The sequence below is a fragment of the Cyprinodon tularosa genome, unplaced genomic scaffold, assembly GCF_016077235.1.
Source record: "Cyprinodon tularosa strain WSP-4 unplaced genomic scaffold, ASM1607723v1 ctg245, whole genome shotgun sequence".
NCBI lineage: Eukaryota > Metazoa > Chordata > Actinopteri > Cyprinodontiformes > Cyprinodontidae > Cyprinodon > Cyprinodon tularosa.
The window spans coordinates 429,918-452,929 of record NW_024038908.1 but is presented as its reverse complement, the minus strand read 5'-3'; the positions used below and the strand labels follow the sequence as shown (position 1 = coordinate 452,929).

The following is a 23,012-nucleotide window of genomic DNA, read 5'->3' as shown; positions in this document are numbered from 1 at the left end:
CCTTAACATTAGGAAAGATGGACAACTCACACACACACACAAAAAAAATGTTTTTTCCTTTTTCTCCCTCATTCTTATCTCAATTAAAGGTAAAGAATTAAGAAGCAAAATGGGTCATTAACAGCATAACTAGAACTGTGACAACTTCCACAGAAACGTGTGACGGACATGTCATTGCAAAGCTCTTCCATACTGAATGCTACATTAGTTTACAATTTTATTTCTTTTTTTTTTGCTGGCAGTTCTGCACAATGCTGGACCATACATGGACTCATTTCCTTTGCCTAGGTCTATACACTCCTTTTCCATCCAAAGCCTATGTGATAGTTTCTTTTCTATTTACAGGCGTCATCTATGATAGACAGGAAGGTGAGGTAAAATGGAACACAGCATTTTAACAAAGTACTAAATGACCTGAAGTGGGGGGGAAAAATAAAGTGATCGTTCCTGATTTGATAAAATTACACTGTACAAAAAATAATAACGAAAAAAAAAAAAAAACAATCCACACCAGTAGGCACTTCTTAAATAAGGTCTTTTCCCCTCAGTTTATTTGTCGGTTTTTCAATAATACCACAGAAGGAAGAGCTTAAGGTTTTCTGAGCAATCGGCAACCAAAGCAAATCTGAACCAAGGAAATCCAGCTGGCAGGTTGGTCCTGTGTGGGGGGGTGAAAACACATCCCCTTAGATCAGGGACCCCTTAGACCGACCCACTGGACTGCTAGCTGGGAGGATCCTGGGATAGATGGTTCTTTTGAGATACAGGGGATTAGGCAGGCTGACGGGAATGTTTTTTTTCTCTTCTTTTCCTCTCCTCCTCAATACGTCTTTAAGATGATTTCTCTTTTCTCAATCTCGGTGAATCCGCGCCGTGTGAGCTCACTCCGTTTACGCCGTTGGCTGAAGAAAAACAAAAAGGGCACAGAGAGATGAGAGAGATTCATCGCGTTTCTTTAAAAGGTTTGAAAGTAAGGTGTTTTCTTTGCTCTCCCACCTTTATCTTTCTTCGACTTGCTCTTAGCAGCAGCCTTAGCAGGAGGCTTTTTCAAATTCTTGGCCTCGGCATGCTCTCTCCATCGACGCAGCTGGAAGTTGATAAACTTCCACATCATGAAGGCCTGAGTAAAGCAGATGGCTGACAGGACGGTCATCCTGGTGGATCAGAGTAACAATCACTTCTTTGAACAGTAAAAACAGGAGTCTTGTTTTCTCCTCACCAAAGTCATACAAGAGCTTTAACTGAAAGATGGTTGCATTTCACGCCTATTTTAAAAGCAGGTTTCAACATACAGAAAATATTTCATTATGACTGTTAAACCTCTTATCATATAATTTGCATTTTACACCTTAGAGTCCATCTTTCACACTACATGTGAAAGCAGATATTTATATTAACCATATAAAATGGCATAACCTCTAAACTTCCCCTTTACCAGAATTATTTCCATTTCTTACAGCCAGAAAACCGAGAGAGAAATGAAAAGGAAATGCTGAGTTGATTTAGAGCAGTTTCTGTATCAACATAATACTATCAACTAGAGGTCGGGCGATCATTTATTTTCTCTTTTTAGGCCGATGCCGTTTTTTTTTATTTAAAGGAGAAGTTCGGTTTTTTACACTTTAAGCCCATTTTCTGTAGTGTCCAGGATGAAATCGAATGAAGGACACCAAAATTTTGACAATTGCTCCTGTCTCTGCTTTTTGGCTCATTTAGAATCAACCCCTGGCTGCTTTAGAATGGCTAGCATAGAGCATGTCCGATAATGTCCTTAAAACAACCTTAAACGTTCTTTTTTTAAAATATGCTACTCACCGTGTCGTCAGCGCTGTTCAATGACGTTCCAAAAAAAGTTTCGTGAAGAAAAAACGTTCCTGTAGTGTTTTATTTAGCATTTTGTAAATCCCATTGAGTTCTGTAGGAATAGTCAATATTCCGCTGCCACCGGAAACGGAAATGGGGCCTGTTTACACAGTTGTAGTCTTTTCGCTTCACTCTGTGTACTCCGACGTCGAGGTGCTAACGTCTCTGTTAAACACTTTAAAAAACTCTGAAAATGGAATACGAAAGGTGGATTCTTGATTCTCGACGTCGGAGTACACAGAGTGAAGCGAAAAGACTACAACTGTGTAAACAGGCCCCATTTCCGTTTCCGGTGGCAGCGGAATATTGACTATTCCTACAGAACTCAATGGGATTTACAAAATGCTAAATAAAACACTACAGGAACGTTTTTTCTTCACGAAACTTTTTTTGGAACGTCATTGAACAGCGCTGACGACACGGTGAGTAGCATATTTTAAAAAAAGAACGTTTAAGGTTGTTTTAAGGACATTATCGGACATGCTCTATGCTAGCCATTCTAAAGCAGCCAGGGGTGGATTCTAAATGAGGCAAAAAGCAGAGACAGGACCAATTGTCAAAATTTTGGTGTCCTTCATTCGATTTCATCCTGGACACTACAGAAAATGGGCTTAAAGTGTAAAAAACCGAACTTCTCCTTTAATTTTTTTTAAATCGGTCTAGCTGATCGCGGATATGTTCTGCTGAAAATGTGTGTGTGCAGAGAGGGCCAAAAATCCAACAATGAGAAGCTTTGCAAAGGTACTAAAAATAAAAAAATTAGAACGCCATCATGTAATAATACAAATTTAACGTTATTGATCTCACATTGGAGAAATTAATCTCTGCATTTAACCCATTCCCCTGGGGAGCAGTGGGCTGCCATTGTGGGGCGCCCGGGGAGCAGTGAGGGGTTAAGGGTCTTGCTCAGGGACCCAGACTGCATGCTGTGGGGATCGGTACTTGCAACCTTCTCAGAGCACAACCGCACTGCTCTAACAACTAGACCAACACTCCCCCAAAAAGTACAAAATTATTAATCTTAAATTAGCGGTTGTGTTGATCCTAACTGTTCTGAATGACAATAAAAGAGAAAAATCTAATGTCAGTGAGAATGAAGAGTTTGTAGCACTTTTATACAGTGTAAACGTATGACTTCAGATTGATCCTACAAACCAGAACAGAAGAATTTGTTTGTTTCCTTTCCCTCATAAGATTTACTCACCGGACAAAGAAAACGTTAAAGTTCCCCGCAGCCAAATCGAATCCTTGGTTTTCAGCAGTGGAGAGGCCGAAGCCCACGGTTAGGACGGACAGGGACAGGGTGAGCAGTCGTCCAATCACAAACAAGACAGCCCAGATGGTGAAACTATGACACACAAACACATAAAAGGGAAATTTTCAAGCTGTCAAAAACCTTTTTCTGCCTCACTCCATTAATGAAAGAGGTGAGAGAGCTGAGAACTCACCCCATCTGCCTGTTCTCGTTGCTGAAGTAGACGAGACGCGAGACGTGGAACAGAAGCTCCACAAAATAGTGCAAAACCAGCAGGACCAGACCCAGACGGTTCAAACTGAAAGAGACGAGCCGACAGACAGAGTTAGAGGCAGAAATACATAACCAACCTCGTCTTAAATTGTGGCTTTTCCCTCGTCGGCAGCGTTTACTTAAGAATGTAGGCGCCAGCGATATGAACGAGGTACAGGAAGATGTACACAAGCTGGCGAGGAATATCCTCCTGAATGGTAAACACAGAGAGGAGGAGGCAAAAAGACGTCAAAATATTTACCCCAGCGTGGGATCGGCATGTTCATTTCAGCATGAAGACGATAGTTCTTTGAAACAATGCCACAAGGCCCAGGAAGTCAAACAGGAAAAAGCTGCAGAGGCCAAACAGCAATACTTACTTTCTTTGCCTTTTGGAAATACAGCTCTGGAAGAGCGTGTAACCAGTAGCCCATCTGGCAAATGTAGAAGAATTTCATCTGAAATCTGAAAAGAAGCAAGGCTTTTAAAATAACATCTTCCCCCTTTTGAGTTTATTCATGCGTCATCACTAAATATACACACTTACGGCATCAGCGTATGAGGATAACCCTCCCACAGGGCAACGGGATTGGACAGGAAGTTTTCCTAAGAACATAAAGCTTTTAAATACAATGTTTAGCCTGAACCTTAAGAGAGGAAACCAGAAAAAATAAACCAAAACCACAACTAGTCAAAAGGTCGGCATACAGATAGAAGGATGTTGGTGCCCCAAGCGAAAGAGAACAAGTAGAAGGCGCTGAGCTGGCCTGACTCATTGAACTTGCTGTGCTTGGTTTTGGAGAAGTGCTTTTTGCGGTTGAGTTTCTGCAGAGATAAAACATGAGAACGGGCCCAACGTGAAACCGTTAGAAGGTGTTCAAAAACCCCAGGCACTATTGTATCTTTTCTCACTTACGTCCAGCACGTACTCCTGGATAATGGCGTGCATGATGATGGCCACCAGCATGTAGAAGAAAACGGTGGCCAGGTCCTTGATGCCATGGTGGAAGTGGTTGACCGCCGTCTCCTCCGGGCCCTCTGGGAAACAGAATAGTCATGCAGAGTCAACGCCATACCCAGGATTTCAAAATTGTGCTTTTATCAGGTCAAGTGACTCGTTCATATCTAATACATCCAGACTATGTAGATTTTTTTTTTTTTTTACTTCTCGACCAGACTCCTTTATCTATTTGATTGGGATTGTATGGAATCAAACACAATGTAGTAAAGAAATCTAAAAGAACAGGGAAATTAATTTGTTATTTACATCAAGCTAAAAAGAGGAGTGCGCAGTGGCAAAAAAAAAAAAAACAAGCGCTGTGCAGGTTTACCTCCTGAAGAGCGAGAAAAATGACATACAGGTCAGTACGGAAGAGGATTAGGGCCACTGGAAAAAAAAAAAAAGTTAACTGATTTTTTTTTAATTTTATTTCAGTATAGTATGGGAAAAAAGTCAGAATTCTGACTTTAATCTCAGAATTCTGACTTTAATCTCAGAATTCTGACTTTTTTCTCAGAATTCTGACTGAATTCTGACAATAAAAAAAGTCAGAATTCTGAGATTAAAGTCAGAATTCTGAGAAAAAAGTCAGAATTCTGAGATTAAAGTCAGAATTCTGACTTTTTTTATTGTCAGAATTCAGTCAGAATTCTGAGAAAAAAGTCAGAATTCTGAGAAAAAAGTCAGAATTCTGAGAAAAAAGTCAGAATTCTGAGATTAAAGTCAGAATTCTGAGATTAAAGTCAGAATTCTGAGATTAAAGTCAGAATTCTGACTTTTTTCTCAGAATTCTGACTTTTTTCCCATGTTAAACTGAAATAAAATTTAAAAATCAGTTTACTTTTTTTTTCAGTGGCCCTAATCCTCTTCCGTAGGTCAGAGACATTGAGTTAGAAAGGGTCTAAAGTCTAAGCTTTGAATATTACACAGAGCATTGTTCAGTCTGTGATCTATAAAATAAAAAAATTAAAGAGCAGCACAGCTACTAAACTACGATGTCACGGACATCCACTAAACTAAGGGACTACAGAAGGATCAGAAAAAAAAGGAAAAACAGCCAATAGGCCTATGGAGCTGAAAAGAGAATCTGCGCAGGTGGATGCATACGCAGATAGAGTCGATTGTGCATTCAAAAATCTGACAATAAAAATATCACTGATAGGGAAAAAAATAACATAAAAAAGGAGCATATGCAGGATTTAGAAACAGCTGCTTCGGTTATGCAAAAAATAAAATAAAAAATATGGACAACTAGGAAAAAAAATTGGAATATTGAGCTTTAATAGACAGGAATCAGGAGTTTGATTAGAAAACAGATGGAGCTTAAAAACAGGAATAATCTGGAACAATTCTTGCAGAGAATGTCTGCAGTTGTAAACATACATCTGCAGCCATTATGGAATTGTTTAGATCAACCTGTGTTATGGCCTATTCAGGGTCCAAACATGTCTCCCTCTGATACGACTGACTTTGTGCTACTTTTTAAAGAGGGATGGTAGACAGCTGATACCATGTGAGCCGTAGATCTGCCAGGATTGACTGAACTAAATACACTGATTGGTGGTCACAGGTTGGGGCGGTGCTCTTTTTCTTTCCTCCTTTCTTTTGCAAGACTAAGATACACCTTAGTCACGATCCTAGACAATGAGACGTGTGGTCACAAAATTGGCCGCCCACTTAATGCGCCTTGGCTGGAGAGTCACAATTTTAATCATCCCGAATCCTGAAGGGCGGCCTTGGGATTACAAAGTCTCGACTGCGCAGAATTTCCCCACACAGACAACGATCCACTGTTGATACAGAGAAAATCTTTTAAGGTTTATCAACAGCTTGAAAAAAAAGCAACAAAAAAAGGCCTTTTGACATCTCTATTTGAGCAAAGATATGACTTGTAAATAAGTAACGGAGGACGGTTAGCAGAGAGACATCAGAGATAAAAACTCTCCCTCAGTGAAGCTGGATTCTATCAACAGTGCGTGAAGCTTGCAAAGAACAATGTTAACCTTGAAACCATAAGGAGATTGAATTGCAAGGCACATATTGCTCCTCAGCCCTGAATTCGTCCGCCACAACCTTGCCGCAAGAGAACTTTATAAATCAGGCAGACTAAATTTAGCTCTAAATGGAAGAGAGGATTAAAAAACATAATAAAAAGAGAGAGAAAGCTCTAAAATGGGTTCGTCTAAGGCCGTACAAGCACTGCTCCGGAATGCAAATCTACATGCAGTACAACACAAAGAAAATCCTGCATTATAGTATAAAAACCGAAAGATGCGGCACATCACTAATCAAAAAAAGCATACGAGTACAGGTCACTCACCATTTGTTGAAATGGTCACATTGTACTGGACAGTAATGAATAATACTGCAAACTTTGACGTGACCTGTGGAATTAGAAGGATATAAATATATCTATTAGCAACAAGATGATGAGCATTTTTTACTTCAACAGAAAAAAATATATAGAAAAATAAAAGTGTGGAAGAAAGTTAAAATGCCTGCCTATAGAATGATGTGGAAAACAGCAAAGTAGCTGCACTGCTACGGAGTAAAGGCGAGTTACAGTGACTAGGCTATTCAAATGGTGTTACAATGTAATGCCTGGGAAGGATTTCCATTTAAAAGTCCTAGATGTGGTGATAGATTAAAATACTTGAAGTACACCAGAAATCATTCAAGTGACGATGCTCAGTTGCGAAGTTCTCTTGCACACTTGGACCAATAAATAAAAGAAAGTATCACTTTTATTTTTATTTTTTTTAAACATGTGTTGTTTAACTTTTTTATTGACATTTATATGGATAATATAGTTGTATTAATAATTATGCTCTTACTGTTTGTCAAACTTTTTCTTCAAGTAATGTGACAGTATTTGTTTATTTGCATGGAACATAGTAAACATATGTAGCTCATGCCTAGGATACATGTATGTCTCTGTGTGATGACTCTTGAATCCACCACTGTCTCCTGTCAAAACTTTATATATATAAAGTATCACTTTATTGTTATTATTTACAACTATATTTAATAAACTACTAAAAACGCTCTGGACCTGTGAAGACTGTAGTCATTCTTTTTCTAAAACAGGTTTTCCTTCAACTAAACTATTTTTTTCCTGACCAAATGTATTTGGTTTTCTTTTTTCTGTTTGCACACCTGTTGTTTTAAGCTTAATATTGAGTTTTTAATAAAGTTTATATGCATCTACAAACTATAAGCAATAAAAAAATCATTAACAAAATAAATATTAGAAATACTGCTCTGTGTGCAATGAATATGTAGCTGCATATGTGCGAATCTTCAGTTTTTGAATTATTTGTATTCGTTTGTGAGAGCTGGACATAGATTTAAGCAATTACAGTCATTTTAAAAGACGAGTTGGACTAAAAGAACAGCTTAAGGGAAATTAAACGATCACCTTTTAATATAGAAACATATTAGCATCGTGTTTATACGGAAGAGGATTAGGGCCACTGAAAATCTAAAAAAAAAGGTACGCTGATTTTTACACTTTAATTCTGACTTTTTTTTTTCAGAATTCTGACTTTTAACTCAGAATTCTGACTGAATTGAACTGCCGTAGCCATATCTGTTTTAGAGACTAAACTAGCTCTCCAAACACCAAAGTGTTAGTGTTCCATCTTTACATCTTTGTCAGTGAAGCTGAGTGCTCCCACATCTCTTCCTTCATGGTGCCCATCTACATTAAGGTCCAAAATTCTGAGATTAAAGTCAGAATTGTGAGATTAAAGTCAGAATTGTGAGATTAAAGTCAGAATTGTGAGATTAAAGTCAGAATTGTGAGATTAAAGTCAGAATTGTGAGATTAAAGTCAGAATTGTGAGGAAAAAAAAGTCAGAATTGTGAGAAAAAAAGTCAGAATTGTGAGAAAAAAAGTCAGAATTGTGGGAAAAAAAGTCAGAATTGTGGGAAAAAAAAGTCAACTTTTTTATTTTTTCAGTGGCCCTAATCCTCCTCCATACATTTAAATTAGAAGTTAAGAAGAAATAAAATGCAAACCATCTCCAGGACAGTTTAGAGGCAGTAAAACACAGCTCACTGGCTGCTGAGAGCCAAAACTTTTATTTTGAAAAGTTTAATTCCGGAAGTAGTTCGGACGCGCACAGAAGCTGCGTCCCCAAAGCATGAAACCACAATAGGATTGAACAAACATGTGGTTTAAAGCGCTTCTGAATGTGGAGAAAATATTCCGTGGTGTTCGGTGATTCGCTCCCGGTTCCGTTAAAGGCCCATTTCGATTCTGGAGAGAAACTTTCTGTTTCGGTGCTTGCCTGGATGACAGCCCTGCCGACCGCTGACTGAATGCCACGTAACACTTTTACGCACAAACTAAGCAAACCGGGCTGTTGCAAAATCCCCAAACCACAGAACCCTAAGCTGCGCTTTAAACTCAAAATCCATTATATTCAATCAAGCTGTTCTATTTAATATTTAAACTTTAGTTTTATTAGCGTTGAATACTCGACTCAAAAGCGGGCCTGGAGACAAGTGTTTGGAAATATATTGATTTCAAGATGGGAAAGTGAGCCCTGCTCCCATTTTAAGCCTAAATCTACATAAAACACATTTAGAAGAACAGACAGGAAGCAATGAGTGTGGTAATAACAGCAAAGCGGGGCTATTCTACACAGCAAACTTTCGATCTTTAGGAGGAAGTAGTGAAGAATGGATCAGACAGCCATGTCAGTTTCTATAAGAGCAGATGGGAGGGAGAAATCTGCTTTCTGATCCACTAACTCTGCACCATCTAAAACTAAAAACAACATGTGGACTCACCTCAAACATCAGCCCGAGCAGGAAAACCATAGCAACACAGGAAACAATATCTGCATGGTTCTGGATCACAAACTCATGGCTCAGCACCGGCGGGTTCTTGTTGCTCTTTTTCCTGATCCCCATGTCGACGCGGTTTATAGAAGTTGCGCTTCACACTGATGCGATTCTTTTTTTTTTTTTCTGGGTTTAAGCCTCCCAGATGGGGGTTATCTTTCTGAGCTCTTAACGCGTCCTGCAGACACAGGGCCAGGCTGCTGTTGAATGGCGTGTCACTCTTCTGCTGGTGGGAGGGTCCACGGAGAGAGAGGGAGCCGCTGCGCCTGACCAAAGAGACTCTTTACGCACCGGAGAGGAAACAGCTGGGGCTCTCTGCCGCTTCCTAGAGGTTTGGAGTAGAAGGAGATCATTTGGAGCTGCAAAGTTTCTATGAAACCCAATGCTAAACAGGCTCGACTGGTCCTAGAAGGAAGTAGAGATGCATATTTGTTGTGTATGTATAAATAAACTTTGGTTTACGTTGGTTCTGGGCCAGCCAGTAGCCTGGTGGAGTTTTCTCCGTGGGGGGTATAAATTCAAAATGGACGTATACCAAAAACCAATTGTAACCACCCGCGCAAGGATGAAACAAACTCAGTCCTAAAAATATACGTTCTTTATTAAACAAATAGACAGAAAATCCTTTACCTCTCCTTCTACGAAACTGATAGCCTAGGGTAGACAATATAATATTTAAACTCTGACGTTAGTGGATGGCGGACAAACCCGCATAACCAGAACCAGAAAAGTCGCGCACGTATAAGGCTTCACAGCAATCAGGTGAAAAAAACACTACACACGATCAGCACTCGGCACTGCAGACGATCAGATGCAATATAACATTGTCTACCAGCTCACAGCCTCGTGGGAGAGTGAACAAGGAGAAAACAAACAGATCAATGAAAAAAGATTAAAAAAAAACAAAACAGTTAGTCCGCCCTCACAAGTAAACAACGGGACCAAAGACATCAAACAGGGTCGGACTAACTAAAAGAAACAAAACATAAACCTAAGGACAGCAGGAGCAACAAAAAAAACATCTCTGTAAACAAACAGAAAACACCAAATTACAAAAATAATACAATCAAAATATTATTTTAATAACTACCTTAAAATCTCAAAAAATACCTGTATCGCGTACACCACCCTCATCTGCCTGTATACACAGCCTGGTCTAAAAAACCTGCAGGGCCTCCTAACAAGGAAAAGAATGATTAAAATTTACATTCGTCATAATAAAAGTTCAATATAAGCACACTCTAAAAACACTCACCCACATTCTTGACAAATCTACGTGTGGAACCCAGATACGTCCTGGCGTCCCATGGAAACTGACACCTTTTAAGAAAGTTTGCAGCTTCCGCTTTTATACTGCTTGGACCACGCCCACCATACCACCTGTAACACAATCAAACGTATTTATCACACCAATATATTTATATGAATGCCAACAACAACAAACATTAGAAAAACACTTTATAAAAAGAAAATATAATTTTATATACAGGTTTACTTTTTGTACATAAATGTTGCCCTTCTAGGGCTTTCTGAAGGCAAACCTGTGTTTTAAATGGTCCGATATTGTGTCAGAAACCTGAAAAAATATACCAGTTTAATAATGGAGAAGCTATTAGTCTGCTTTATATTTTTAATATATAAATAACTATTTATTTTCTGAGAATGTGTTTATTTATGAGCAACTATTCAAATTAACAAACGCTTAGAAAAAGTACACTATATTATAATATTTTCCATGTGAATTCCACCATCTAAAACTAAAAACAACATGTGGACTCACCTCAAACATCAGCCCGAGCAGGAAAACCATAGCAACACTCTGCCATAGACCTCCATTATTTGAATGTCAGCAGACAGCAAGAAGCCTCCCAGATCTCCAGATGCATTTGAGATATCAAAAAAGTACTCCAGAGTGTTGTTCAGCATGGGGGTGAGTAGAAAATGAAGGCTAATCATGTTTTGGGTGTACTATTCCTTTAATGCTTCTTTGCCTTTTCTAAAAAGTGCTTTAAGTCAGTCCTATATGTCTTTATCCATGCTGGGTCAGATCCTGACGATTGAAAAAGGAGGCGGGCTGTCAAAGCAGCATAATGAAGTATTAGCCTCGCTACATGCAGTTAGCCAAGCCTTCTTTTCTCCAGTCTCAAACTGGTTCCAGAAAGGGCCGTGTGGCTGCAGGTTTTCTCTCCAACCAAGCAATAGCACACCAGACTCCAGTCATCTCATCAATTGAGTCCAGGCTTAACATGATTACTTGATGAGATGAATGGAGTCTGGTGAGCTATTGCTTGGTTAGAAAGAAAACCTGCAGCCACACGGCCCTTTCTGGAACCAGTTAGAGACCCCTGGTTTAGACCAAGATTTCATGGTTCTGCAGACAGAAGGCTGAGTAATGAAATAATTATTTTGCATGGCTGCGTCTTCTCATTGCACCCCAGCACCATCTGCCAGGACATTTTGCTTTGGTTCCTGAACCAATCAGAGAAATCTGCTGCTCTGTCGTCTATGAGGCAGCTTTCCGGCCTCCGAGAGCGTAAGAATGATGTGGCGGTGGGGTTCCAGTTTAGGGCGGGCGCTGATGGAGGCGTAAGGCTCAACTGCAAACAGACCTGCAGGTGGAGACCACAGCAGACTTACAGTCCTCTAAGCAGCCTTTAAATGTCAACGTAACAGAGTTTCTTCTGTACGAGAAGCTGTCCAGTGAGCAGTGGAGGCTGGAGTGTCTGATGCACCTGCTGGCTCAGCTCAAGGACTCAGACCTACCTGGGGATTTCTTCCTGGAACTGCTGCAGGTAGAGAAGCTCCCACTAGAGTCAGTCCAACCTTGTACACTAAAAAAAATTGCATTTATAAAGAAAATATGCAGAATGTTCTGCAGTATTGCACATTCCATGCCCACGGTGGGCAAATATTTATGCAATTAGATAATATTCAGACTGTCATATATTACTATGTGCACAAAAGTTCTACTGGCTGTGTGTCAGAACAACATATAAGTGTGAATCGAACTCAAATGATGGTCAAACTGATAATTCTGCACATACATGGAATAAATTCACCACAACTTCTATTACAATATAAGGGTTTATTAACAAAATCATTTAGCTCCAAGTCCGACAGATTTAAACTAAGCTAATATAAACACAAAGAACACGGAATAAAACTGGAAGTGAAGCAATGATATCACAGTTCAGCAGGATTTTTTTTGGAGAACTAAAGTTTATCTATGGTGGGCATTTGTTAATATCCCAAAAATCTTAAGCAGAGTCAAACTTTACAGAATGGCACCACTTTGTGGTGAAATTCTGCTATTACACACCAAGGTCTCCTAGGCCCGGTAAACCATTTATATTTAAATATATATATTAAATACACTCAGAATTGGTTTTGAGTAGTAGTATACTATATATTTTTTTTATTATTTTATATACTCTAATAATCCCAGAGGGAAATTGCTTCTCTGTATTTTAAGCCATCCCCTTGGGGAGCAGTGGGCTGCCATTGTGCCCCGGGGAGCAGTGTGGGTTTAAGGGTCTTGCTCAGGGAGCCAGAGTGACAGTCTGTTAGAGTGGGGGACCGAACTCACAACCTCAGGATTCCAAGCCCTATGCCCTTACCACTAGGCCGCCACTCCCCTTAATTATTATTAATTATTTATAAAAGAACAGATATAATCCATCCATCTTCATCTGCCCTCCAGCTTGTCCTGGGTCTCCTCCTGGGCCTCCTCCCAGTGGGACGTGCCTGGAACACCTCACCAGGGAGACATCCAGAAGGCATTCTAGTCAGATGCCCGAGTCACCTCAGCTGGCTCCTCTCGATGTGGAGAAGCAGCAGCTCTACTCTGAGTCCTCCCCCTATCTCTAAAGGAGAGCCCAGACACACTACGGAGAAAACTCATTTCAGCCGCTTGTATCTGGGATCTCATTCTTTCGTTCATGACCGTAGATGAGGGTCGGAACGTAGATCCACCGGTAAATCGAGAGCTTTCCTTTTTGGCTCAGCTCTCGATATAATATATATCAAGATAAATATATATATATATATATATATATATATATATATATATATATATATATATATATATATATATATATATATATAGATAGATCAACTTAACTTAATCAATCAACTTAACAAGGTAAGTAGGTAATCCTTAAATAACTCTGCATTAGCTGCCTGTTAAGACAGAATGTAGCTCAATTTTATTTCTTCCTGAGTATTTCTACCAATGTCTTGAGTAACAGAAGATATTTACTTACATTTTGTTGTTGACGCTTCAGCAATCCCTTACCCTGAGCATACATGTAGCAACAGTAGAGAGAGGAATAAATCTCCAGCAGATCCAGTCTCAGTGGGAGTGGCCATCTACTGAGGCCAACTGGGGGTTCAAGGCGATAGAAGCAGACAGAGAAAATTAATATAGAAGCAAAAATCCATAAATACTTTTTATGCTTGAAAAGGTAACTGTAAACTAGCTCCACAGGGGGCTCTGTAAGCCCTGAGCCAGTTTTAACAAGAATTATTTAAAATTAGTCATAGTAAAAGTCATTAGTAAAAGCTTAACTTGTAGCCATGATTAAATTATTATTATTATGATTAGGAGAGAAACAGAACTAAATACAAAAGAAAAAAAACAGGCCTAGGTCTATCATCTCTTTGGTTATAGATGATAAACCATAATTGAAGGTTATAGATAATAGAGTTGGATATTGTCACAGCCAGATGGGAACAGACCAGATACGGAGTCTATGATAAGAAAAAGTAGAGATAACATAAAGTTAGTGGTTGAACTAACAAATAGAATGTCGATCAAACGAGAAATCAGAAAGATGTAAAGTGGTCCCTATGTCTTCCAGCAGCTTAAGCCTATAGCAGCATAACTATAGAGATAGCTCAGGTTAACCTGAGCCAATCTAACTATCAAAGCTTTATCAAAAGGAACGTTTTAAGCCTACCCTTAAAAGTAGACAGGGTGTCTGCCTCAGGGACTAGAACAGGTAGTTGGTTCAACAGGAGAGGAGCCTGATAACTTAAAGATCTGGCCCCATTCTACTTTTTGAAATTCTATGAGCATCTCAGTGTGCAGATTGCAAATCTCAACCTGCAGATTGAGAGAGGTTGTCTGTTAGGAACGTAAGTAACAATCATATCTCTGATATAACATGAAGCTTGGCTTTTTAGAGCTTTATATCTGAGAAGGAGGATTTTAAATAATATTCTGGATTTAACAGGAAGCTAACAATTGGAAGCTTTCTTTTAATTTTTATCAAAAATCGGGCTGTAGCGTTTTCGATCAGCTGAAGTCTAAAATGGCATAAAGTCAAATACTAGAGTGTTTTAGCTAAAGACATAAACAAATAGAACAGTAGTGATAGAGCTTCCATGCCAGCAGCTGTTCTGTAAGGCTTTGGTGTGAGTTAAAATGAAAGACTGTTCCTAGTTTTTAATCATTGTGTCTGTTGTCTTCATCATGACTGACTCCCACTATGTGTTGTTTTTTTTTTGCCTGATCCTTGGTTTATTGAACTTACCAATTACATATATCTATGTCTGCCTACTTTCTGTGTTTGGCTCCCTTACACATCATGACAAGCATGAAGTATAAACTTATTACATCCATCCATCTTCTATCTCCAACATTCTTCAGGCAAAATGGGTACACCCTGTATCAGATTGCCAGGCAACACAGAGACATACAACCATTCACACACAATAAGAGGAGTTTAGATTCACCAATCAACCTCAAGTGTTTGGACCCAAGGACCCATGCAAGCTCCATGCACAAAGATCCTAGGCAAGGATTCTAACACAAGACCTTCTTACTGCAAGGCAACAGTGCAGCAAGCTGCACAAGCCTGTAGCTGAAATTAAAATGTATATAAAAAATGTAATGCACAAAAGCTCAGACATAGATGATATGGATAAGAAAGAATTTGTGAAGTCAAATTCTGTTCCAGAACACACCATGACTTCAGTAAAACGGCTTTCCACCAAAAACTGATTAGTAATAACATCTCTCTTGTTTGTTCTGTATACTGCTCCCACTAAATAAGGGAGTTGGAACTCAGTGCTTACATATGTTCTTGACTCCTCCCACAGTTAACCCTGCTTTAAGATTAAAGTTGGGAGTCAATATTTTTTTTCCTTCTCTTCTCAAGCTGAACCCGATGTCAGATTGGACTGACGGCATGGATGAAAAAACCTTGCCGCATGTTCTGTAATTTGACTAGTCGATCATACCAATTGTTACATATACATTTGCAATACCGTACTTTAACTGTAATATGCAATTACCTTCCACTGCACTTTAATTCAGATAGCTTCTGTCCAAACTTTATTTATTCATTTTATAGTAAAAGCCATCTGTATATTATGCTATTGTACATAACTGTAAAAACCCTTTTTATAGTAATATCCACCTGTATATTATATGCGGTATATATCCAGCTGTAAATTTAGTTCATAACACTAGTTATCTATATATTATAATCATAAATCTATTAGTAAAATTCTGTTTATAATGGTATTCATCTCTATACTTATACAGTAGAAACCCATGTCCTGTATTTATGGAACCAATATTATCCTGCACTTGCTGCTATTGCACTTCTGGTTAGACCTAAACTGCATTTTGTTGCCTTGTACCTGTACCTGTGTAATGACAATAAATTTGAATCTAATCTAATCTAATCTAATCTAATCTAATAACACAAGAGTATGATTTGATGTAGCCTATTATGTTGTAGCTTTGGTTGTAGCTTACGATAGACTTCCCTTTTAAAAAGAAATCGCCTATTTAGTCCGAGGTTTCCTGAAGCATGTTTTCCTATAAGTTTGCTAACTCTGACTTGCTTTCTTGTCTCTGCTGAGAAAAAGCATCCCCCAGCATGATACTGCCATCTACATACTTTAATGTTGGGAAAAGTTTTATATGGCTTTCTCTAGATAGCCATAGTCTAAATATTTAGAGCGTATGACGAATAGTTACCCTGTCTGCAGACTCTCCCACCCTTGACCTTCTATTGTTCTCTTGGTCTTTAAGATGTAATGTGTTTACTAATTGTGTGGTCCTTAAAGGGAGTTGGTTGAAAATTACTTTTATTTAGAATTGTAATATTTAAAGGAACTTAAATGTATGGCACACAGGGCTGTCAACTCTCACCTATTGGGTGGGAGACTCAAATGAGACTCATCTCAGTGTCTTCACATGCTCACACTCCATACCCCCAATCTTTTCACTTATTTATATATAAAAATACCATGCTGATAAAAATCCAGTCCGCGTTTTAAACACAACCTTAGTGCTAACTTCAACCTTAGTGCTGCAGTCAAATCCTCTGAAAACCTACTGCACAAGCTATAGCTGCACCTATCCTCATCTAACCCAGACAAGGGTTGTATGTACAAATTCTTTCAAAATCTGACTCCAAGGTTTGATGAAAAGTTAGCAGCCCTGGGTTCACCACCCGTATTAGTTTGTTAAAAAAAAAAAAAAAAAAAAAAAAACAACAAAAAAAACATCACAATTATATGCTATAGTTGGTTGACCTTTAAAAAAATAGACAGAAAGCTGCAGTTATAACATGGCAAAGTGTAAAGTGGTTTGAATAGCTCTAAAGGAACACTGTAAACTGAGTCATATGAAGTGAATACAATGGAAATAATGACAACACAGTGTACCTATGTAGAAATATGAGGTATTTTAATGTCTATATGGTTCTTTTTGGAAAAATTGGGAGTTTTACCTTTAAGAACATGTTTACTTAAAAAAAAAAACTGATAAAAAACAAAACAAAACACAAAATCATAAAAAGCAGAATGAAACTTCTTAAAATATCTCACTATCCATCTTATGTGTCAACTATAATCCTGACATTCTCTTCAAGTCTCTGTCCATGAGTTCCTCTCACTCCCCCGGAAACCTCGCCTGGTAATATCTATGCTAATCTTGTCTGTGAGTTTTGAATGGATGTAGAAGCATGACAGGAAAGTGTAAAGATCACATTCCTGCTTGCATCACCACACCTTCATAGGAATTAGATCTGTTATGCAACAACACATTTCTGCTCTGGGTATAAGTTTGTTTACTGGTTGCTGAGGTGGGGCTAATCACAGGTTGCAGAAGAAACAAAACGAAAACCGGAGGGAGTGGAGTCTCCAGCTGTGACTGTACAGAGCTTTCATGGACAAACCGTCTCTGTAAGTTTGATAATGTTTATATGTATTCATTGTAAATGTAATAATTTAGCATGTTGTGGGGCTTTTCTATGTGTGCTTAACCAGGTTAATTAAGATCATGTTAAGATATTTAAGTTTATGTAATAAGATAAACTTACAATAGATTATATCAGAAGAAGATATGCTCGTAGAAGGAAAAAAAAAAGATGTTATTCTTGATTATGTTAATAAACTAACCCGTCTGCTGATCTAATGAAATGCTTCTAAACAAATATTGTTTAACCTTTCAGCAGAGCAATCTCTAGTACAGAAAATGAAGACCTAGAAGTTTACTGTAAACTTATCAGAGCATACTATACCTGTTAAGAATCCGCAAAAGAGAATCCCACTTTTTAAATTTTAAACAGGAGCATATTACTCATTTCATCAAGAATAACTTTTGATAATAAACTTATGATTAGTTTAGGAAAAAAATGAAAAAACTATTTGAAATGGCATCAAAAAAATAATAAATAAGCTAATTCTCCTGATGAAAAGAAACAAGTTGACGAGGGAATTGGTTTTAAAATATTTATTTATATTTATGAAAAGATTGTCAGTCTTATAAAAGGTTAAACAGCACAGACACATTATAGCTTCTAATTCAAGAAGGGGAAAAAAGAAGATCAAATGTAATAAGGGTGAGAAGAAAGGCAGCTGATGTGAAGTTAGTTGGTATTCCTGTCTCCATTGGCTGGAGTAATATTCTGCTTTTCTGCTTCTACAGTGACCCTGTCTGCTGCGAAGAGAAACAGAGACAGGCAGGTGGCACTGATCTTCCCTCATCCCTTTGAAATGCTTCCACCATTAGATTTAAGGAAAAGTGCTCTGAGAAAAGCGGTACGGGATGTTCAAGGTTTGGATGACAACAAAACATTAACTTACAGGAATTGATAGGATGCAGTATATTATAAAAACATAACAAACAAAAGAAAAAATACTGAGGAAATTCTTCTAAAATGGATTTTTTGCCCTTCTAACTCTGTAGAATAAAATCATCTGGAAGGATTCTGTAGGAGCCTGAATTTATACTTAGTGATTTTCTTGGTATGTTTTGTGTTTTTTTTTTCTTGCTAAATTAAGTTTTCTTGTAATTATTAAATATTATTGGTAATTCCTACTAATTTGGGGAATTTATATATTTAGCTATTGTGGTTATTTTGTTATTATTTTCATTACTTCTTTGGTTAAAGGATGCATACTTGTCACTTTTTAAGGATGATGCATCATGGGAGTTTCATTGTTGTGTATCTCACAGAGTGGAGCCAAATGTTTTTTTTGTTTTTGTTTTTTTTATCTCTGTTGCCCTTATTTTTTGTATGCATGTTTTGCACCCCTTTATCCTACCTACTCACTGAAACATTTTTAAATGCAATAATGTCTCCGTGGATTTCTTGGACGAATTCCAAAGTTTTTCATCAGTTCTGCAGAACCAATATTTCTGGGGGAGGAGTCAAGTGCTCTTTAACCGATCAAGATACAGATTTACAGAAATCTATTCAATCTTTTGTATTAGAAGGCTGATCAAATGTAGAGGCTTCCAATTTTCACCAAAAGGCTTCTTCCATTAATTCCATTAGACTTCTCATTCAAAGTTTCGATGATCTATCATAGTTTTGATTATGCGGCAATTTTTCTATAAAATACTGGCTCATATTCCAAATTGTATTATTTATGAAAATTAGGGATAGTAATTAGAGGGATTTTTCATTTACTAACAATAAAGATCCAAGATTTCTTAAGGATTTATTTTTTCAGAAAGAAATCAGATATGTGTTTTTAAAATTATTGTAAATTATTGAACTCAAGCTGACATGTTTTATTTCTGTCTCTTTTCCAGAGAGGGTCAAAGGCCACCTTTGATATTGAATGTCACGTACAGAAACTACAAAGCTTATCACAACAGGAAGTCAGAGCGTTTCCTCCTTGGAACGGGACAGAAACATGAATGCCAGCTTTTCTAAAGGATGACAGCAACAGGGACGTCAGACATGCGGTACTCAAGGCAGCGCTGGTTATTAACCCTTTGCGGACTACTCTTATACTTGGGAGACATATGCACAGACACTGCCCTGGCTGTCAGATATTTTCAAGAAACACAGTACGTTTGGAGTGGAATGACTGCGTTGTTTATAATCACTGGACTGACAGTAAACCAAGTCTTCAGCTATGCATGGTTCCTAGAAAAGATGCAAGAAGATAAAGAAGATGATGAGAAAGGACAGTATTTGGTCCTTCATGCATTCGGGATGGGGATCCTAGTCAGGTATGTCCATGCGCCAATGTCATTTATAAAGGATTATTAATTTGCAAACTTGAATAACCACATTTAATTTGTGCTACACTATAACACCCTCTTGACATGTGTTTTTAGCAGTTTTTTATTTTTATTTCTTGGACTCTGTTACCAGGTATTACCATCTGCTGAAAGACGGGAACAAGGAAATCCAGAGACAAAATTCATCTGAAGAATTAAATATACAGGAACTAATCTGGAAGGCTACTGATCTGTCTATGTTGAAGCTTTTTGAGACTTTCTTGGAGAGCGCTCCCCAGCTTCTTTTACAGCTTTACATTCACCACAGCCACCATGAGTGGTCCATCCTACAATGTGAGTAGACAAAGCAATCCGTTCTTCACTTAATATTTTTTTAAGAATCATAATTTATAAAACTGCTTGTTTTGCAGATCTGGCTCTGGCCTTCTCTTTTTTTAATCTGGCTTGGTCCTTGGTGGACTATCGGTGGCTCCTGCACAAATCCCTTCTCAGAGAAAAAAAGTTTTCCTTAGGCGCCACGTTGGTCTATCTCCTCTACAAACTCTTCACCATCACCAGCCTCACTCTCAGCTACAGCCTCCTCCTACTCCTTAATGTCTACTGCACAGTTGGCCTCATCTTAATTTGGGTGCTGGGAACAATATGGGCGAAATTGCTTGATACCGATTTCTGCAAATCCCGTGTCCTTGAACCGCTCTACCGAGGGGTCATAGGAGCCATCCTGGTTTTTAGTTTTTTTAATGCGAAAGGACAAAACACTAAACGAGAAATGTTTTTATATTACTTAATTTGCACTATTATAAATTTTTCAACTCCTTTAATATTTTTTCTTTCAAAGCCAGAGTTTATGGAAATTAAATTGTTCTGGGCAGTTAGTGGTTTAATCTATGGAGGTTCATTTCTGGGGAACGTTTCTTTGCTGTTGTATTATTCCTTCCTTTCCAGGCAGGAAAATAATTTTGATGAGGTGGACGGAGTGAAAAAGGAAACACAATCAGCACGGAGGTTGAAGGCATTTATACAACTTTGAGGTTTTTCAAGCTATTTATTGAAGAAAGTCACCCCACATCATTTTCTTCCACCATCATTAAATTATGAGTTTGGGTTTCTGAATCATACCACCAGCATGTACACGCAGCCATTGCAAAGTGTGTTTATAATGAAAGGTTACATTTCTTTTTTTGTCATCAGGCTTGTAGTTCATTATGGTTATGTAAATTTCAGTGTCTGAAATTAAGAAATACTGTTTACTAAAAAGTAATGGAAGGAAAAAAAAAACACAAGGTGGCATAAAATGCAGCTGAAAAGTGTTAAAGTGTGAGGATTTTAGGTTTGGATATAAATCCAAAGTGCATCAATGCATTTAACCCCAAACACAAGAGGAGACAAAGCATAGTTCCTGGCATGAAACTAATTTAAAACAAAAACGTTTTATAATGTATTCTCTCTAGTTGGGAAAAAAGAAGTCTGGAAGAATTTAATGCCAATTAAATTTCTTAGAAAATTCAAAAACATACAAGGATTTTAAAAGGAGTCTTGTAATTCAGCAAAGTGGAAAATATCCACTTATTACCAGTATTTTCTGCTCCAGTCCTGACTAGCATCTCTAATCTGATAAAATGCGTGAGTATGAGTTTCTCACAACTATTTCAACAAAATGGTCCCCATTACATTAGCAAGAATGTAGTGATTTTGCAAGCCTAATTTTCCTCCACATATTCAGTCTGTGCTTTTTTATAAGAACTTTACAGTTAACGAAACATAAATCTATCATGGCACTCAAACGTCAATTATTATTAGATAATTTAGGTCAATGCAACACAATGAAAGCATGGAGGTTGAGTTAAAATACTGATTCATATTGAAGCTCCAGTCAATCACCCTACTCCATTTGGCTCAAGCACAGAGAAAAAAAAATGGCTGCCAAAGAGCAGCTTTTAAAGTAGCACTGTAACTTTTAGCTATAAGGGGCTTTAGACCGGCAACGTCCTGAAAGCGCTTGGCACCACTGCTGTAAATTAAAACAGTCTCCCTCCATGTTTTGAATTGTGATTAAAAAGAAGTCATAGAGTGACTTGTAAAAACAAGGCAGCGTTCCCCTCTTTAGATCAAATCGTACATAAAAACAACCAAAAACATGTATAATCAGGTAAGTTTGATGTGTTTTGTTGCCAAAAACAACTTTATCTTAGAAAGCTCTTGTATTTAAGGTGAGCTCAGACTGCTGTGGTGCTTTTGGTCACATGGTTACATAGGTGAGTTTTTGATGAGAGCAGTACGCACAAGCATCGAAACATGCTGTATATCGACCCCCCCAAAAAACTGAATACATCTCAAATGTGGCAGAATATGCTACATTTATGTTTCACACATTACATATTTATGTTTTTTATATGGTGCTAAGGTAAATATATTTGTCCTCAATTACTTAAACTCGGTTATTTACTTTCGTCAAAAATGACATGTCAAAATGCTGCTGTTACTCTAAGTAAATGTAAATTAAAGTAAGTCTTTGTAAAGCTTTTTTGCACATTTTCATTTTATGGTATTGTATGAGAAAGTCATAACAGAAATTCTTTAGAGGTACTAAACATCACTCAGAGCAGAAGGAGGATAGAGATAATAAAGTTATTGCAAAAGATCTCGTCCCCTATGCCTTTTTCACGTAATCCTCCTTAATCTGTTTTCTGAAAATGTTTTTTGGACAATCACAATGCAGAGCTTTAATTAGCAGAAATTAGATAACATATGGTTTTAAAATTGTATTTACTGAAAGGCCTCAAACAGGCTGGTGGTAAAGGAAGCAATGAAGCAAGAAGGCCCATCTTAACCCTAAAGGAGCTGCAGAGATCTACAGCTTAGGCTATATGTTAGTCCTGTACTCCAATAAATTGCCCTTAATGGAAGAATGGCAACTTTTGAAAGAAACCAAAAGATGGCCGACTGTACTGTTAAAAATTCAGAGTGTCCAGAAAAGAAAACAGCCTAAACACACGATCCCCACCGTGAACCTTTTTGACAACTTCTTGCTTTGGGAATTATTTTCCTCAGCACCGACACATAAGCAAAGGGAATGAAAATACATTGTCCCTTTTTCCATTAGTACCAGAAGGTTACCTTTATGTTCTATACAGGGCTAATTTGAGAGTATCACCATATCCTTAATTTCTTTTTGTTTACACTTGTGTAAACAAAATGACAAATCTGCCTATGTCTAATATTCAAAACATCCCCATCAAGCAAGAAAGGTAGAGCCCTAAGCTACATTGTTAAATTCAGACCTACATCCAAAA

General features: G+C 37.9%; 2 protein-coding genes across 4 annotated transcripts; one reads left to right on the top strand and one right to left on the bottom strand.

Annotated features, from left to right (window-relative positions):
• Positions 1-171: 171 nt before the first annotated feature.
• Positions 172-11,029, bottom strand: tram1 (translocation associated membrane protein 1). Of its 2 annotated transcripts, none has more exons than XM_038287791.1 (11): positions 11,002-11,029; positions 6,691-6,754; positions 4,287-4,408; positions 4,079-4,195; positions 3,918-3,976; positions 3,751-3,835; positions 3,511-3,581; positions 3,312-3,416; positions 3,068-3,211; positions 997-1,154; positions 172-902 (listed from the first exon to the last, which is right to left on the bottom strand). In XM_038287791.1, exons 1-11 carry the CDS (start codon positions 11,008-11,010, stop codon positions 832-834), a joined length of 1,005 nt encoding a protein of 334 aa, XP_038143719.1. In that variant the 5' UTR covers positions 11,011-11,029; the 3' UTR covers positions 172-831. The 2 variants fall into 2 exon arrangements, with proteins under 2 accessions (XP_038143719.1, XP_038143718.1); XM_038287790.1 differs by lacking the exon at positions 11,002-11,029 and adding an exon at positions 9,168-9,464.
• Positions 11,030-17,320: 6,291 nt separating this feature from the next.
• On the top strand, positions 17,321-22,238 carry xkr9 (XK, Kell blood group complex subunit-related family, member 9). 2 transcript variants are annotated; one of them, XM_038287780.1, is made up of 5 exons: positions 17,321-17,423; positions 18,169-18,281; positions 19,282-19,707; positions 19,853-20,052; positions 20,130-22,238. In XM_038287780.1, exons 3-5 carry the CDS (start codon positions 19,409-19,411, stop codon positions 20,747-20,749), a joined length of 1,119 nt encoding a protein of 372 aa, XP_038143708.1. In that variant the 5' UTR covers positions 17,321-17,423; positions 18,169-18,281; positions 19,282-19,408; the 3' UTR covers positions 20,750-22,238. The 2 variants fall into 2 exon arrangements, with proteins under 2 accessions (XP_038143708.1, XP_038143707.1); XM_038287779.1 differs by having other exon boundaries at positions 18,169-18,297.
• Positions 22,239-23,012: the final 774 nt, after the last annotated feature.

Bases quoted from the DNA above. Each gene is read 5' to 3' on its own strand.
- tram1 (XM_038287790.1), bottom strand. From the start codon at position 9,290: ATGGGGATCAGGAAAAAGAGCAACAAGAACCCGCCGGTGCTGAGCCAT. The intron at 3,977-4,078 runs GTATGCCGACCT...TTATGTTCTTAG, and splicing joins GCACCAACATCCTTCTATCT to GAAAACTTCCTGTCCAATCC. The intron at 903-996 runs GTGGGAGAGCAA...GTTTTTCTTCAG, and splicing joins CAAGTCGAAGAAAGATAAAG to CCAACGGCGTAAACGGAGTG.
- xkr9 (XM_038287780.1), top strand. From the start codon at position 19,409: ATGACAGCAACAGGGACGTCAGACATGCGGTACTCAAGGCAGCGCTGG. The intron at 19,708-19,852 runs GTATGTCCATGC...CTCTGTTACCAG, and splicing joins GGGATGGGGATCCTAGTCAG to GTATTACCATCTGCTGAAAG. The intron at 20,053-20,129 runs GTGAGTAGACAA...CTTGTTTTGCAG, and splicing joins TGAGTGGTCCATCCTACAAT to ATCTGGCTCTGGCCTTCTCT.